The 16,940-nt window shown below is 41.7% G+C and overlaps 2 protein-coding genes across 3 annotated transcripts; one reads left to right on the top strand and one right to left on the bottom strand.

Annotated features, from left to right (window-relative positions):
* The first annotated feature begins 1,267 nt into the window (after positions 1-1,267).
* Positions 1,268-8,643, top strand: LOC147162556 (tumor necrosis factor ligand superfamily member 10-like). The gene is made up of 6 exons (XM_086095383.1): positions 1,268-1,897; positions 3,259-3,387; positions 4,524-4,569; positions 4,648-4,755; positions 5,888-6,162; positions 7,047-8,643. The coding sequence occupies exons 1-6, from the start codon at positions 1,781-1,783 to the stop codon at positions 7,254-7,256; spliced, it is 885 nt and encodes a 294-aa protein (XP_085951509.1). The 5' UTR covers positions 1,268-1,780; the 3' UTR covers positions 7,257-8,643.
* Positions 8,600-16,084, bottom strand: msl2a (MSL complex subunit 2a). Of its 2 annotated transcripts, none has more exons than XM_086095380.1 (4): positions 15,053-16,084; positions 13,533-13,853; positions 12,283-13,430; positions 8,600-11,091 (listed from the first exon to the last, which is right to left on the bottom strand). In XM_086095380.1, the coding sequence occupies exons 1-4, from the start codon at positions 15,192-15,194 to the stop codon at positions 10,786-10,788; spliced, it is 1,917 nt and encodes a 638-aa protein (XP_085951506.1). In that variant the 5' UTR covers positions 15,195-16,084; the 3' UTR covers positions 8,600-10,785. The 2 variants fall into 2 exon arrangements, with proteins under 2 accessions (XP_085951506.1, XP_085951507.1); XM_086095381.1 differs by having other exon boundaries at positions 13,542-13,853.
* Positions 16,085-16,940: the final 856 nt, after the last annotated feature.

Genomic DNA, 16,940 nt, shown 5'->3' with positions numbered 1-16,940 from the left:
GGAACGATGCCTTCGGGTGCTTTGGTCAAGCTGGGACATCAGACGCTCGCATTTTGGGTAACAATTAAGTACCTCAACATTCGATTAGTTATTTGAAATTCTGACAATTAATTTCATTATTGGCAATTGAACAGACTCCCAATGAAATTATGATGATATTTTAATTTAATTGACTATTTATTTATTGGATTTCTAATTTAATGAGTCTAGAGCTAACTTTTTTTTTTTTAATGTGTAGGACAAGCCTTCATATAAAAAATGTCAATCCTAACAAAACAAAAAATGTAGCAATGAATCAAATTGTATTATTACTCTTCAAATGTTTTAGGATTGATTTATTTGCATGATTATTGAAATAGTCAAAAAATTTGGGGAGGAATGAACAGTAGCCTACGTTTGCAAATGCTGGAACAATTAATAATGAAAAAGTTAAATTAGGGTGCAGTAAAACTTCTAAAATATTTAATCAGAGCGGAAAAATGTCCACATTCGTAGCTTCAGTTATGGATTAGCCATTCTGACTAGCAAAACAAACGTTAAATGCTAACGGATTGATTGACACCTCACTAGATCCAATAAACAAAGGTTTTCCCTGTCCCGAGGCCCACAAAAGCCAATGAACTGCATGTGCGTAAAAGATTCCGCCTTCTTACGTATTTTTTACGAGGATTGAGCAGTTCACAGCGAGGCTTCCTGATGATTGATGTATTGAAAAGCCAATGAAATTCTGTAAATCATAGCGGTGGACTCACCAGCGACAGTCCAGGTCTCCGTCAGGCACAAGAAATCCAAGTTGTTGGAAAGGAAAAACTCCCTCAAAATAAACGTTTTGTTTGTCAATAACCGCGCATTTAACAGTCAACAATGGAGTACATCCATGCGTTCGGGAACGAGAAGGGGACGAAGCTTGTTCCAACGTCCGTTTTCGCTTCACCAGCTGGCCGCCGCCTTTACCCCGGCGCCGCTGTCAACACCGGTATGAGTTGTTTACGTTTTTATATCCCGCCCGCGTAAAGAGGTTTCCGGTTACCTTTAGGAATAATGACTACCGCCGCCGATGGTACAGAGGGGAATTACTTCTCGCGCATGCGCCAAAGGTACGTAATAGTCGGGGTCGGTGCGGCGTGTATTGACGTCATTTTTCTACGCGACGTGCGGACGTCTAGGCGCACGCCACAGGGGGGTAGGCCTCGGTCACATTTGGCCTTCAGAGCCGAGACGCGGTTGGGGGGCGCAGGGGTGGGGGAGCTGATGTTGAAACCCGGAAGTCCGTGGCATCTATACTATTAATAATGGTAGTAATCCAATTCATTTAAAAACGTCTGTTAACATTATTTTTTTTTAATTTAAAAGAAATAACCTGGCTAACAATAAAAACGACTACTATGAAAGAAAAAAAAACGTATATATTTTTATTAATCAATGACATGTATTTAAAAAAAAAATACAGTATATTTAACTGCATGACAAAAGTAAAATGTATATTGGATTTCATTCGATTGATTGGTTAACATAATGTTTTTATTACCTAATCCCTGACTATGGTGTTATTTCCACAGGGTAAGCATGGTATTTGCTTTTCCCGAGGGCATTGAAGTGGGCCCGGCTCGCAATCATAATAAAGCTGTCAAGCCCCAAACACTCCTCCTCCTCCTCCTCCTCCTCCTCCTCCTCCTCCTCCTCCTCCTCCTCCTCCTCCTCCTCCTCCTCCACGCTCCTCTCTTTTTCCCTCCTTCTCATTTGTGGTGGCGCCTGCTCAGCTTGGTGTGGCGGCGTCGACATGAGCGCTTCCTGGGGCTCCCCGCAGTGCTTCTGGCTGGTGGTGCTGGCCGCCGTGGTGGTGCAGACCCTCACCCTGGTGGTCAGCGTGGTCTTCTTCAACAAGGTCCTGCACACGGTAAGGATCGCCTCCCCCTCCCCGCGGGACTCCCGCAGTCAACTTCGCAGGACCGACCATTCAAAGGGCTCGGAACAAGTTCGACGCGCTGTCAGAAGTTTCATCCAGCAGGAATGCGAGCGCTTCGCACAAAGCGGAACAGCTGGGACCGCTTGTGGCGTTCCAGCCGACAATGGGAGGAAGTAGGGCTGAGTGTTTTTGTGGCGTCGCACACCTCTACAAACTTTCAAGTCAAAACAAAACTTTATTAGGTTCTTATGCGTCTATTGTCTTATGTTTGCTAGGTTTTCTCTTGGACGTGTCGACATGTAATCAGGCATATATTCTTTATCTTTTGCCAAAAATGACTAATTGTACTTTGAGTCACTTAGAGTAGTTGTGAAAGTCTTCTTCATTTGTGTCTGCATGACTGGATTATACCGCCCCCTGGTGGCCACACCACAAAGAGCCAAAATGTTAAAACTGTTTACTTTTTTGCATTCTATTTAATTATGTACATTACAATGTTTTTGTTTTTTGGAAAGTGCAATATCAATGTTATAACAAATTAAACTCATGGCAACATTGTATATTAAATCAATTTATATTTTTTATATTTTGTTCTCAACTATCACATCAGAAAATATATGGCATATTAGAATTCAACTGATATGGACTTTTTTTCTTTCTTTCTTTGGCCAATTGCGATAAGACTAATATTTTTTTTTGGGGGGGGGGGGTCGTTTAATGCTTACAACAATTAAGAATGTCATTATTTTTATAAATATTGCCAAAACATTAATCTGATTTTTAGTTGAGTTTGAGTTCATATCTGCCAATTAATTGTGCAGGCACTACATATATTAATTATTTTTCTTTTTTTTAATAAATGCACGAATTTAGTGAATTTATCTTTTACGACTTACGGAATCATTTAGTATTTTTGCCTGAATACATTTGCAAAAATAAAATAAAACATACATGTACCTCATAATTTGAGGTGTTTTGCTTGGAATTTAATGTGGTAAAAAAAGAAAGTACTTTTTTTTTTTTATAAGACTGTATGCCTAAGAAATCTATGTAGTGATTGTTAAGGTGTCTGTTAAAACCAAGTCTATTATAAATATCACAAGCGTTTCTTTGTGTTGTGGTTGTTTGTGTGTGTAACAGTCAAATAGTGGTTGCATTATGTGCTCATGTCAGAAGGTTTTACCCGCTGTCTGGAATCTGGAATGTTGGGAAAGAAAAAGCCTCGGGCGTCTCGACACACAATCTTCACTTTTACCCGGAACATTTTTTCAACTAAACTGATCCTAACTTTGTGGTTTTTCAAATGTAAATTCAAACATATATATATATAAAGTTTCTGTTCGCGTCTACAGATGCAGGAGAGTTTCTCCGGTGGGAGTTTGTCGTGTTTGACCGACGCCAATCTCGATGTCCTATCCAAAGAGAAGAAGAGTGACCCCTGCTGGCAAGTCCTGCAACAACTTCGCTACCACATTGAGAAGGTTTGCTCAATTGAGGGTGGGGGACTAACCAAAATGGCCGACTTCCTGTTCAAGTCCTTGAGACTTTTGTGTGCGTCCTATTATGACAGACAAGTACACCCAATTTCGTGTCGATTAGTGAAACCGGTGCCAGGAAGGTAATTTTATCCAATTTTCGAACCCTGGAATTTGCTCCAAAATGGCTGCTTCACATTAAAATGGCCAATTTATTTTTGAATTTCGGCTATGGGTCCTTGAGACTTTTTTGTGCATCCTATAATGATAGACATGTACACACAATTTTGTCTTGATTGGAACTGGTGATGAAGGCTTTTTTTTTTCTTACTTCCAAGCCCTGGATTTTTTCCAAAATGGCTAATTCAAACAAAATGAATTTTAAATATCCCATAATCAATTTTATTTTATACTGTCTTACCCTTGTTTGTGTGTGCCTTTATTGGGAGCGCTGTTCATGTTGTACACAATTTGGCCACTTAGGGGCAGTGTGGTTCCGTGCGTTCTGATACACTGTTAAGTTGTCGTCGCATTCGAGAAAAGAAGGAAAAAGTCATGATCAAGTTATGCCAGTAAAGTTTTTATTTTATTTTTTTTGCAGCGTAGGAAGAACATGCCGGGGAGTAATGTTAAGATGCTTCTCTGTAAACATCCCTGAAGCGTTTTGTATGATTAGACGTTCTTCTGAGTGATGAAAGTGCCGCAAGTAGCGCGCTAACTAGCATTAGCTTGACAGACTGGAAATCATTGTCAAATCATTTGGAATCAAAAATCATTCTGAATCGAATCGCAGACCCACAAATCTGTTTTGGTCCGTCAGAATATCGGCCAAAATGCAAAAAAAATAAATAAAAGCGAATGTTGACAAATGTTTTAAATAGATTTAAGAGTCTGCTTTTATGGATTATGACAGAAATCTGAGAATTTGTCCCATTTTAAAGTACACAAGGTTTTGAAACGATTAACAGATTATCACATATATATTATATATATAGGCTAATTTAATCATTGGTTAGCTGTCGATTAATGGCAAAATCTGCAAACAGGTGACTCCGTCGTGGCCAAAAACTTTACCTGCTTCCGATTGGAACTCATTTTGAGGTTTTGGTCGATTGTTTGCGTGATTGCGGTCTTCCTTCCAGGTGATGGCGGCGAGATTAGAGGAGGAGATACCTTCCGGCGCGACAAGTAAGAGCGCGTCTGGCATGAAGACAAACCATCTTCTTTTCCAACCTCAATAAAAGAGCGCGATTGTGTGCTTGCCAGATAAGCTGACAGACGTCCTCCCTTTCCTCCCTGACGGCCACGTTCGTCCCGATGTGGCGGCCCACGTGACCGCCACTTCTTCTTTTTCTTCCTCGCGGATGCACGAAGGTTGGTAAAAGTGTTTGGGGAAAATAATGTCATTGAATTTATTTCTTCACTTTTGAGTTTGGAGTAAATTCGTTTCGCAAGTCTTTTAAAATGTTCACAGTGGCAACTTCCCAAAATACGACCGCATTGTATGTATTGCGATTTGAATTTGATGAATTGTTCAGCCCGAGTGTTTAGTTCCCCACCTTAGAACACCTCCTGTGACCTTTGACCTCTTCAAGAATGAGCCGGGAGGTTTTCTGATCTAATCTCCCGCCAGCCCGAAGCCATTTTGCACACTCACTCGCTTCAAATTCCTTGCCGGAGAATATTTCATACTATATTGGATCAATTATTAACTGTTAAAAATAAGCAATACATTTAGTTTGAAATGTTATTGTTAGTTTGCAATGTCATAAAATGTTTAGTTTTTTTGACTGACCAAAAAAAAAAAAAAAAGATTTGACACCACATTCCAACTCACATTTTAAATGATAATTTGTAATATACATTTAACTCATTTACTGCCATTGACGGTTATAAACGTAAAAAAAAATCCTTTGAATTATTTCTATTAGTTTAACTTTTTTTTCTACTTTTGTTAACAAGAGTATGAAAACCTAGACTTTTTTTTATTGTACATTTAGAACACATAAAATTTGTGATTAAGCATTGAATTAACTATTGAAGTAATGTGATTAATTACGATTAAAAAATGTAATCGCCTGACTAGATTGTTAAAAATTAGGTGCGTCAAATTATTACATTTTTTAATTGTAATTAAACACGACTTCACTAGTTAACTCACGATTAATCACAAATTTGAGATCTGTTCTAAATGTACAACAACAAAAAGTTCTAGGTTTTCATACTCTTGTTAACAAAAGTGTGTGTGTGTGTGTGGGGGGGGGGGGTTGTTAAACTAATAGAAATAGTTCAAATGAATTTTTGACGTTTATAGCCGCCAATGGCAGTGAATGAGTTAAAATGCAACAAATAAAAAAAATCTACAATTTGTTTGCCCTATTTAAAAAAAAAAAACATTTATGTGAAAAAAAAAGAAGACTTTTTGTTATGACAAAAGCAAGGAATTCATGCCTACAACAACCCAATTGTTTTGTGTCGACAAACGTTGTCCATCGTTGGCGTGCAGACGGCGCGAGGAGCCCGAGAGGTTACCTGGGCGAGCGCGTGACGGCGTGGGAAGGACGGCGAGGTCAGTCCTTCTTGCACAACGTGGAGCTGCGAGGAGGAGAGCTGTCGGTGCCCCGGGCCGGCCTCTACTACATCTACGCCCAGACCTACTTCAGACTCTCCTCCGCCTGGACCAAGGACCAGGACCAGGACCAGGACGAGGACCACGAGCAGAATCCCGAGCACGACCGGGAGCAGGAAGGCGCTCAACTCGTCCAGTATATTTATAAAAAGGTCAGAAATGTCATCCTCTTTATTCACACATAAAAAAATGAAAATTTTAAAACGGCATAACAATATTGTTGCATATTTTTTTTAATGTGGAAAAAATATATTAAACTTAAACAATTATTTGATTTTTGCATGATCATTCAGCTAGTTTATCTTTAACTCATTCACTGCCATTGACGGCTATAGATTCATTCAAATTCAAATTAATTTGAACTATTTCTATTAGTTAAATTTTTTTCCGACTTTTGTTAAGAGTATGAAAACCTAGTGATTTTTTTATATTGAATTACATTCAGATATAAAATTTTAGATTAATCGTGAGTTAACTTATGATTAAAAATCATACTTACTTAAATTTTTAATAATCTTTCCTAAAAAAAGAAGGGAAAAGAAGAAAAAAAAGATTTAAAAAATTCATCAGGTGATTAAAATTTGTAATAATTATTTGCATGACTTCACTAGTTAACTCACAATTAATCACAAATTTTAGATCTGTTCTAAATGTACCAAAAAAAAATTCTAGGTTTTCATACTCTTGTTAACAAACATGGAAAAAAATAAACTAATAGAAATAGTTCAAATGAATTTTTGACATCTATAGTTGTCAATGGCAGTGAATGAGTTAAAAAAAAAAAAAAATCAGTTTTAGATTTTTTTTGCCAAAAAACAACAACCCCAAACACAAAAAATTACAAAAAGTGGAAATTTATGCCGATTGTTTCTGATTTTTGTTTAGTTTTGTAAATTGGATTTAAAATGTAATTTCTTGCAATTATTTACCCACTGCAATTAAAACTGCTTCAATAACTCCTTAGCTTTAAAAAAAAAGAAAGAAAAAAAAGTGATCTTGTCAAATACCTGTTGAAAATGTCCCGATGTTTCCGCAGATGAGTTCGTACACGGTCCCCATCCTGCTCATGAAGTCTTCGCGGAGCGCCTGCTGGCCACGGGGCCGAGAGCCCGGAATGTTCTCCCTCAACCAGGCGGGCACGGCCTTCCTGCAGCCCGACGACCGCCTCTTCGTCGCCGTCGGCAACGCCAGTGCCGTGGAGACGGATGGCAGGGCCAGCTACTTTGGGACCTTCCTGGTGGGCTAGACTCGCACTCAGGACCCTCGGGACCCGCGGCCTCCGGCCGGGATTGACTGCTCAAGTTGCGCCGTGTCGATCATGCGGTGCGCTTGCCAAATAATGAGCCATTCATGTTTACAATCTACAAACACTGTGCTAAAATGTGCTCGTGTGAGAATGCTGTACGCTGTGAGGGCTCCCCCTGCAGCTGGAAAGTGGAACTGCTGCGCTCCGGACAATTGCATAGCCGTAAGCAGGGCAGGAAGCTTTACTTAAAAGTGTCGCAACGTAAGAATTTTTCAGGATACAAGCTATCGACTGGGCTCCCCCCCCCCCCCCCAAGCAAAAATTTAATGGGTCAGCCTCAGTCAATGTGCCACATTTATTAATTGCAAATGTATATTTTTTATTTATTTGTATTATTGTGCTTTTATTGCGCAGGTATTTTGCCAAAATTTTCCAGCAATGAAAACTTTAGAAGCTAATGTTAAGGGTAAAAGTTAACATCCAGGCTAACACTGGAAGCTAACTTTGGGATGTAACAAATTGCAGCTAATATTATGGGTAACATCGGAAGCTAACATAGAGAGCTAATGCTGCAGCTAATTTAAGAGGTAATAAAAGCTAACTTTAGAAATCAAAATTGGAAGCCAACATTAGAGCTAACGTTCAAGCTAACGTTTAGGGGTATCGTTAGCAGCTAACATACGATGCTAATATTGAGAAAATAAAATTTGAGGCCAACGTCAGAAGCAAATGTTAACACAAACCTTAGCAATGTCGGAAGATAACTTGAGAAATTAACGCTAAAAACTAACTCCGTTAGAAAAATAAATGTACGTTAGCGTTAACATTAAAGCTAACGTAGAGGTGAAATCTGAAAACTAATGTTACAGGGAAATTCTCAATCTAAAACATTAGCGGCAACGTTGGAATATTAACGAAAGCGCTAACTTTGGAATCTTAATGAGAACTTCAAAACTGGTAACCTCTGAATCTAGCGTTTTAAGCCAACATTGGAAGCTAAAGTCACTTCTGAATTTAACGCTTCAAGCCAAGTTTTTCTTAACTCCCAACATTAGCTTTGAAAGCTAACGAACGAAGCTAAGACGGAAGATAGAATTGATGCTAACACTGGAAGCTAACATGAAGCTACGTTAACATTGAACTTTGTTGAGACGTTTTGTTTTGTGATGATAAATAAATTGGATTGTTTTTTGTACAATAACGTCATATATCAGTGGCTTGTAACATTAAATTTACAATTTTTTTTTAAATCAGGTTTTTCATTCCATGCGTAAAACCCGCCTTGAAAAGCGTGGGCAGCTTGAGGCGCTACACACAGAGACGCACACACACGCACACACCAGTGAAAAAGTAAAAAACTATCCTTTAATTGACGTGTGTCTGTCTTAACTGATGGTGTCCATGTTGTTATGGCAGTGACTGTTTTCATTTTTTGCGATACAAACAACCTAAAAACTAATCCGGCTTCAAGTAATGCCCAAAAAGACACACATCAACGCACACACATGGGAAGATTACATTATATATGCTGATCGTTGTTACGTGGTCACGCGCCTGCTACCGCTGGAGTGATGCTCCGGATCGTGTGAGAGTCTTCCCAATTTCAGTCTCTCTCTTTTGGGAAGGGGGGGGGGGGGTTAATAAATGTTTTGCTGGTCCCCCAGCTTGCTGGACCCCATACACACTCTGTCTCGACCACACACGCTCGTCTTAAACGCAATCTCTCGCTCCTCACTCACACACTGTTTTACACACACTTATATTTGCTCTTGCTCTCTCAGGAACACATTCTCACCGACGCATGTAGGGCAGGGTTAAAAAATAATCATAAATCGATACCAAATCGATTTTCCTTTTCTAGCCCGATATCGATTCATAAAGCCATGAATTATATCTCACATTTAAAAAATATATATTTTGTATTTTACAGTTTTCGTGACATTTACTGTTCACATGAATTTAAAAGTATTTTCTTACACTTATGAAAGACCTGACAAAATTAATCGATTAACCGAGACAAGTAATCGATTATCAAATTAATTGACAACTATTCTAATAATTGAGTTATCGTTTGGAGCCATTTAAAAAAAAATTTTTTAATTGTCCTCTGATTTCAGCATATCAGCAGTAATTGATCATTGATTTCTGTATCCCTAAATGGGAAAAAAAAGACTGATTATCTTCTGTGTTTAATCAAAATAAGACATTTGCAAACATCTGTTTTTATTTCGGAACACAATGACGAAACCGGTAGCAAGACAACATCAATCCACCTTCTTTTTTGTATTACTATACGAATACAAAATAGGAAACAAACAACAATCACTGGTTATAAGCAGTAATCCATGTAAAATTAAAATGACCCTGATTAATCGATCGAATAATCAATAGATTAATCGATTCTAAAAATATTCAATAGTGAAAGCACTATTGCTCTTTAAGACAATTCAGATTTTTTTAAAAAATTCATATTTACAATTATTGAATTAGAATTATGAAAAATATTTTCATCTCATCCTTGTTGTTTGTGTAACCGTTAAGTGACTATAACACTAAACCATTCAACCAGTTACTTCCTCCGCAAAATTTGATTTGGAATTGAATGTTTTTAATCATGTCTTTGATATTTAAGAAGGCTTGATGTTCCAAAATTAATCAATATCGGATTGAAGTGAAGTGAATTGAATATAATCAGAAAAAAAAATCTAAATAAATCGATTGAGGAAACTCGAATCGATACCCAGCCCTAATGCAGTCATACGCGCACATTTACACACACATTATCTCTCACAAACATATATAATTAATTAATTATACGCTTTTACTCACTCACTCTCATATACAATCTCATGCATTCTCTTTCTCTCGCGTATACATACAGTGTATATACACACACTTACACAACCACTCTCGACATACACTCTCATGCATACACTCACATAAATATGCACTCTCATGCACTGTGCATGATGCCGTTTTCTCTTCCTCACACATACACACGCACACACGCACACACACACACACACACAATCTCTCGCACACATGCCATCAACTCATTTGGTGTGAAAAATACTCTTATTGGGGGTCAATAAAAAGGTGACGACAACTTGTGGCTTGGCTTTTAAAAGAAGCGCCGCCGTTGTCTTTGAACGCATCGTGGGAGTTTGTTTCGTATGACGCTAAGTGCTAGCGACGCTAAATGTCAGTCAAGTGCTTCCATGTCACGGTTGCTTGCACAGCGAGATCAAAAAGGGAGCAATGGCGGTGTGGCCTGGTGGATTTAAGGGGGGGGGGGTCATATTGCCTTTGGGGGTGGTTTATGAGGGGGTGGGGAGGCGTTTGAGACCACACGCAGACATACATGACACGGAGGGTTTGGCACACCCACGCTAGTCCGACTACTACTGCGCATTTTCCGTCACAGAAGAAGAGCAGCTGCCATAGTGCGCCCCATTCAGGCGAGCAGCCGTAACATTCAATGAGCACCGGGGGGGGGGGGGGGAAGTCTAGCCCACCTCCTCGCGGCCGTTCAGCCAATGAGCAGCTCCAGGCTGTCCTCGTAGTCGGGGTCCCTGGGCGGGCTGCCTGCCGACAGGAAGGCGGTGGCGACGGGCGCGCCGGTCGCCGTGGCCACGTTGAGCAGGGTGCCGGCGCGGAGGCCGCTGCCCGCCGGGCTGCGCAGGGCGGCGGCCGCCGTGATGCTGGTGAGGTTGATGCCCAGCGTCAGCCGCGTCTGCTCCAGCGCCTTCTCGGGAACGGCGAACGCCTCCAGCTTCTTCTCGCCGTTGGCCATGTACGAGTTCTGGCAGCCGCGGCAGATGCAGTCCAGGCACGCCTGCGCACAAACATTCATTCGTTGTCCAGTCATTCAGCTTGGACAGATTATCCTCATCTGGTGAAGGAAATACACTTTATGGACCGAGAATTAAAAAAATGGAAAAAACTAATTCACGTACATCAGACAAAAAAAAATTATAATGTAAAATAAAAAAGGATAGACAAAGGAAAAGCAGTTTAATTAGGGATGGGCAAGTACCGATACCAGGTATCAGACTGATACCCGGCCTTATTTCAAGATATCGATCGAAACTTGTGGCCATTTTATTATCAGGCAGTAGGAAAAAAATTACATTAATTTCAGGCAATTTTAAGGGAAAATATATTAAGAAATATAGGTCTTTCTTTACAGTTATTTTTCATTCATTTAGAACATTTTATGTATCAAAGGTAAGAGTGGTATCGGTATTTAGTATCAGTATCGGACGGGGACTACTTTTAATGAGATGAATAAAAAAGAAAAAAAATATTACAAGGAAACAATTTAATTTAAAAAAAACTTAAATAGAAATAAAATAAAAAATACATTTAGATTCTTGGAAAAATAAAATGTGTTAATATTTTATTTTTATTTATTTTTTAATCTAAATTTTAAAAGAAGAAACATTCAAATCAAACAATAACATGAAATGTTTTTGAGACAAGCATTTTTTTGTGAATAGAACTAAGCACAGCAGGGATAATGATTTAAAAAATTCAAAAAACATAATGGACAAAAAAACCTTCAATGGTCTAAAATGTAAAATTTTCATTGGGTTGAAAAAAAACAAGAATATATATTTTTTTTTTTAAATAAAAACAAACCGGAAGTAAAAAGAAACAAAAAAAATATTACAGGTGACATTTAAAAAAAAAAAAGTTACATAAATATCAATTGAAAAAATATTTGTATTGTTGGGGCAGCTTTTATAGGCTAAATATATTTTTATGGAAAAAATCAGGGGGGATTACTTATTTGTTGTTTGTTTTAATGACAAAATACATAACCACAGAAAAAAAAATCGAAACAAAATCATTCTAACCAATTAAAATATCTGGAGACTTCTTTTAAGAAATTTGGGGGGGGGGGTAACAGCAGTTAAAGCTAAAATTAAATTAAAGAAAAAGAACAAAAGAAATGTAAAAATATATAAAAAACAAACAAAACCTGAACTAAAGTACAAAAGCATTTTGATGATCATATTCTCACCTTGCGGTTGGAGTAACAGGGGCAACGCTGCCCCCTGCAGGTGAGCACCGAGGGGTTCTGGGTGGCGCGCCCGCACTTGCAGCCTTTCTTCTCCACGGGCTTCTTGTAGGGGGGCCGCGCCGGCTGGGGGGGCACCAGGCAGCCGGACAGCTGCAGCCGCTGCTCTTTGCTGCGCTCTTTGCTCTTGCCGCCCGAGCGCGCCTTCTTCTTGGCCCCCAGCTCGCCGTGCTTGCGGGAGCCCTTGCTGTGGTGGTGATGGTGATGATGATGGTGGTGGCGGGGGGGCTTGGGCGGCGCCCCGTTGTAGAGAGACGAGTAGGCGTGCGGTGGCGTGGCGAAGGAGTGCGCGGCGGCGGCGGCGTGCTGACCGTGCGGCGAGGTGGGCCCCTGCAGGATGGAGGCGATGGGGAGCGGCTTCACCTGCTCGCGGTCGCTCTCCGATCGCGAGCGCTTGCGTTTGTGGCGCGACGACGGCGACGAGGAGGAGGGCGAGGGGGGGAGGGGGGCGGCCAGAGGCGCAGCGGGGAACGCGGGGCTCAGCGCCATGTGAGTCCTGTCCCCGTGCAGCTGCGTGTAGTTGTGGGCGGCGTCCAGCTGCAGGTACATGTGGGCGTGGCGGTCCTGCGGGCCGTCGGAGGGCGGCTGGAGGGGGTCCAGAGTCTGGAGGACCTCCTCCACGCTGAGGAGAAGAACCTCGCCCTCCTCTAGTTCCCTGCCGCCCGGCGTCGGCGCAAAGGCTCCGGGGGCGAAGGCTCCGGCGGTGAAAGGTCCAGTGGTGAGACTCAGCTCCAGGGTGGCCGTGTCGGACACGGAGAGGCCCTCCGTAGGGGGCGGGGGCAGAGGCGACTCCATCAGCTCGCATACTTCCAGCTCGGGCGAGGAGGGCTCCAGGCTCTCCAAGAGTGCCCCGTTGCACTCCCCCGGCTCCGGGTACAGGTCGGCGGGTACGCGCAGTTCCTCGGTGGGGGTGGACGACTCAACGGTGGAGGTGTCCAGCTCCAAGTCGCCGTCCGCCGCGGGTTCGCCATCCATCAAGTCACAGTCCAGCACGCTGCCGTCTGCCGGCTCGCTATTCGCCAACTCACCGTCGTCGCCGGGATCACCGTCCAATAGCACGCCGTCCTCAATAGGCTCGCCATCATCAGTTCCTACCAGGGTTAGAATAGTTTTGGATTCTCATTATCGTTTGTATTTCATTTGGACAAATTTTGTTGTTCATTTTCGTCAACTATAATAACCATGCTTCCTACTTTCCATACTTGCGCAGGAATCCTGGCTGTCCGGCGACTCCGCGTCATCTGCCGGTGCGAGCAGCGCCTCCTCCAGCAGCGCCATCAGCTCGGCGTTGGCGCTGACGCACGGCAGCAGCGCCGAGTGCGCCACATAGACGCACAGCTTGCGGTAGAGACGCACCAGCAGGGACAGCTGCTTGTCCTCCTGGAAGCCCGCCACGTCTCGACAGCGGCCGCATGCAGCCCGCGCCGATACCATCTTCTGGCCCCGGCAGCCCAGACACACATGGTGTGGACAGCCGGGGTGCGGCGCCGACACCGGGTCGCGCACCAGTTCGCCTGCAAAACAACAAATAGCTCATTCAGAGTAGGATGATTTTTTTTGTATCGAGTATTCTACCAAGTAACGATTTTTCGTTATTAAACACAATAATGTGGATGCGAGGTGCAGGTATTATTTTTTTCCACTTGGGGGTCACTATCCTCCTATTCAACTGTAGTATCCGTGACTTTGAGTGAGGCTTTAAAAAGCAGGACCTGGCTTGCTGAGTGACGTGGCTGTCAGCGAATTAAAGTGTCGAGTTGGCTGGCTTTTAACTAGTTAGTCAGTTAAAAGTTCAGCAAACCTCAAATTATCATAAAAGGATTAATATTCACTTCTCTTTTCTTTTTTTCTTTTTTTTTTTTACAAAATCTAGGTAATTTAGTTTTATCGTTCACACTTCTACAACTCTACCCTGTGTTTCTTTTCTTCCTTGTGTCCTATTTATACGCTTCATCAAGACACAGTCTTTCATAGTGCCCCTAGTGGTTGAACCGAGACACCACATTAGCATTTATATATGTATATATAATATATATACGAATACGAAAAAAAGTATTTGGCCAGTTTTCCATAAACTTCCTATTGGATTTTGGCCAATTACTATTTTCATCCCACTGTATACACGTATTACAATAAACAATATCAGATTTATTATATACATAAACGTTTTGGCTGAATGAACTAATAATTAATCTGAAAGAATTTATCTACTTCAATTAGAGTTGTTAACTTATTAAACATTTTGACTTGCAGTCCTTTACGCAACAATGCAAACTAATCTGTGGATTTATCACTTTAACTTTTCACGTTTCATGATGACACCATAAGAGGATGTGATAAGAACATTTTATATGGACACTATAGGACTAATCTTATTTCAAGGTATCGACACTTGCGACAGCGGCCGATATTCAACGTGGCGTTTTACGATCTACTCCAGAAAACACAATTATTTGCACAGCAGCATTACAAACGTTGTCCCTTTTTAAGCAAGCCGTGCTACTCTAGCTAAATAAAGCAAAAAAGAGCAATAAAGGCGGCGTCGTGTTTTGCCAACAGAGGTGTTTTGCCATGACAGGGGCTCGGCCTCGGTCGGTTGCCAAGGCGACGACAAATTGTCAAGCGCCGCCACACACACACACACACACTTACACGCCCACCCGCGGTATGAATAAGACAGCAATATTACGATGATCATCACAGTGACACTTACCACAGACGAGACAAGCCAGCGATTGACGGAAGAAGGGCAGCAGCGTGTACATGTCCGAGAAGGTGTGCGGCTTCCGCGGGTCGCACTGCAGCACGGCCCGGCTGGCGGACACGTACAGGGCAGCTGCGTTGACCGGGTTCATCGCCACCTCTCTGGGGCAGGGTTGGGATTGCTGCCGTGGGTGTGTGCGTGGAGGGGGTTATATCCAAACGAAGCAGAGGGGCTATTTGACGTGACGCTTCTGTATCAGTCCAATATCAGAGTAGCCAGCAAGCAGCGAGCCATTTATATCTAAAATATAGAAATATCAACGCTCTTTGATGGAAACGCTCGTTCGCACGTCGTCATAATTCCTCACATTATTACTCCAACCGGCTAGACGAACTTTGTAGTTGTAGAGCCATTTTCAAAGGGTTAGCATTATTTAACGAAGGCTAGCCTGTTAGCTTAGCTTCTTAGCTAGCTCGCGATGTTGTCGGCGGCTCGTCGCCTCGCGCGATAAGTCGCTCGATTGGGCCATATATGGAATATTTCCTCTAAAAAGTCGCTTGGACGTGGTCAAAAATGAACGTTGGTGTTATACTTGGGTGGTTAAAGAGACTCGCTTAGCAGTTAGCTACCAGGTACGAGGCGCGCACTCCATGTAAACAAAGCTAAAGTTAGCATCGCTAGCTCCCCCCAAAAAATAAGAGCTATCGGAAATGTTCAAATTCCCCCCGGGCTGCCTTGTAGACAGGGTGGGTCTGGATGCTAGTTGATGCCGCGGTGGTGGCTTCTTCTGTGCGATCTAGCGTAACGGCCGGCCGGCGAAAGGACACATGAAGCTCGCTGTGGCTTTTGAAAATATCATCAATCATTTGATTTGCACTTCCTCGCATCAAGCCCCTCTCTCCATAGATATCGCTTTTCTCACCCGACGCGAACGGAACTCACGCGAGACTTGGTCAGTTACCGTGGTTACCGTTTTGGGGAGGCGGAAGTAGAAAGGAGCGCTCCGGTCTCGTCACAGCGCCCCTTTCGGGTGTTCTTGTGCACTGCTTTTACAACCGATACTATTATCATATTTAATTTAATATTGACTGTGGCAAACAAGAGCAGACATGTAATCCAATGTAATTAATTTAATGTAGTTTCAGTGATTGGATTTATGCGACAATGCGACATCTCATAATTGCACTATCATTTATTATTATTATTTATTAATATGCGAGTTTATTGATTTTATTATTATTGTGTGCCGTGTCACCTGAGGAAAATGCACATTCAATTATGCTGTCTGTTAAAATAACAATAAAGACATTCTTATTCTAATCATGTGTCATTAAATGTAATTATTCACCCACGACTGCTGTATATTTGTGTTTGTTGCACACCACTCAGCGTACCACATCACACACATGCAGGTATGCAAGAAGAGATGTCAGAGTGGCACGCAAACGGTACTACACTGTTTGAGCTAAGAGATTGGGAGAGAGCCTTGCTCAAGGGGACCTCGACAATAGCCAGAAACCAGTAGCATCGTTCCAACAAGTTGCCTCTTTTCTTTTCTTTTTTTAACCATTTTATCCACATAATTTCTTCCTCAATTGTTCTGTGTTGATTGTAATAGTTTTGCCAGTGATGAAATGATAAACTTAATGAAAATCGGTAGAAAAATTTGCAAGTTATTACTTAATTTCAATGTCAATGCATTGCCTTTGGTGGAAACTTGTCCCTTCCAACATGGCCGCCACGCACGTACGCAACATGTAGACGAACGTCGTAAAACGTGTAAAATAATTAGTCTTTATGCCCCAAGAAAATAATGTTAAAAATATTATTACAGAGATGATAATGACATAGAACTTCTTACAATATGCTCATATGTGTATATGGCTCATTAAAGAAA

The sequence above is a fragment of the Leptonotus elevatus genome, chromosome 14, assembly GCF_054856555.1.
Source record: "Leptonotus elevatus isolate MCC_2025b chromosome 14, RoL_Lele_1.0, whole genome shotgun sequence".
Lineage (NCBI taxonomy): Eukaryota > Metazoa > Chordata > Actinopteri > Syngnathiformes > Syngnathidae > Leptonotus > Leptonotus elevatus.
Note: the sequence above shows the minus strand (reverse complement) of the source record. Positions and strands in the feature narration are given on the sequence as shown.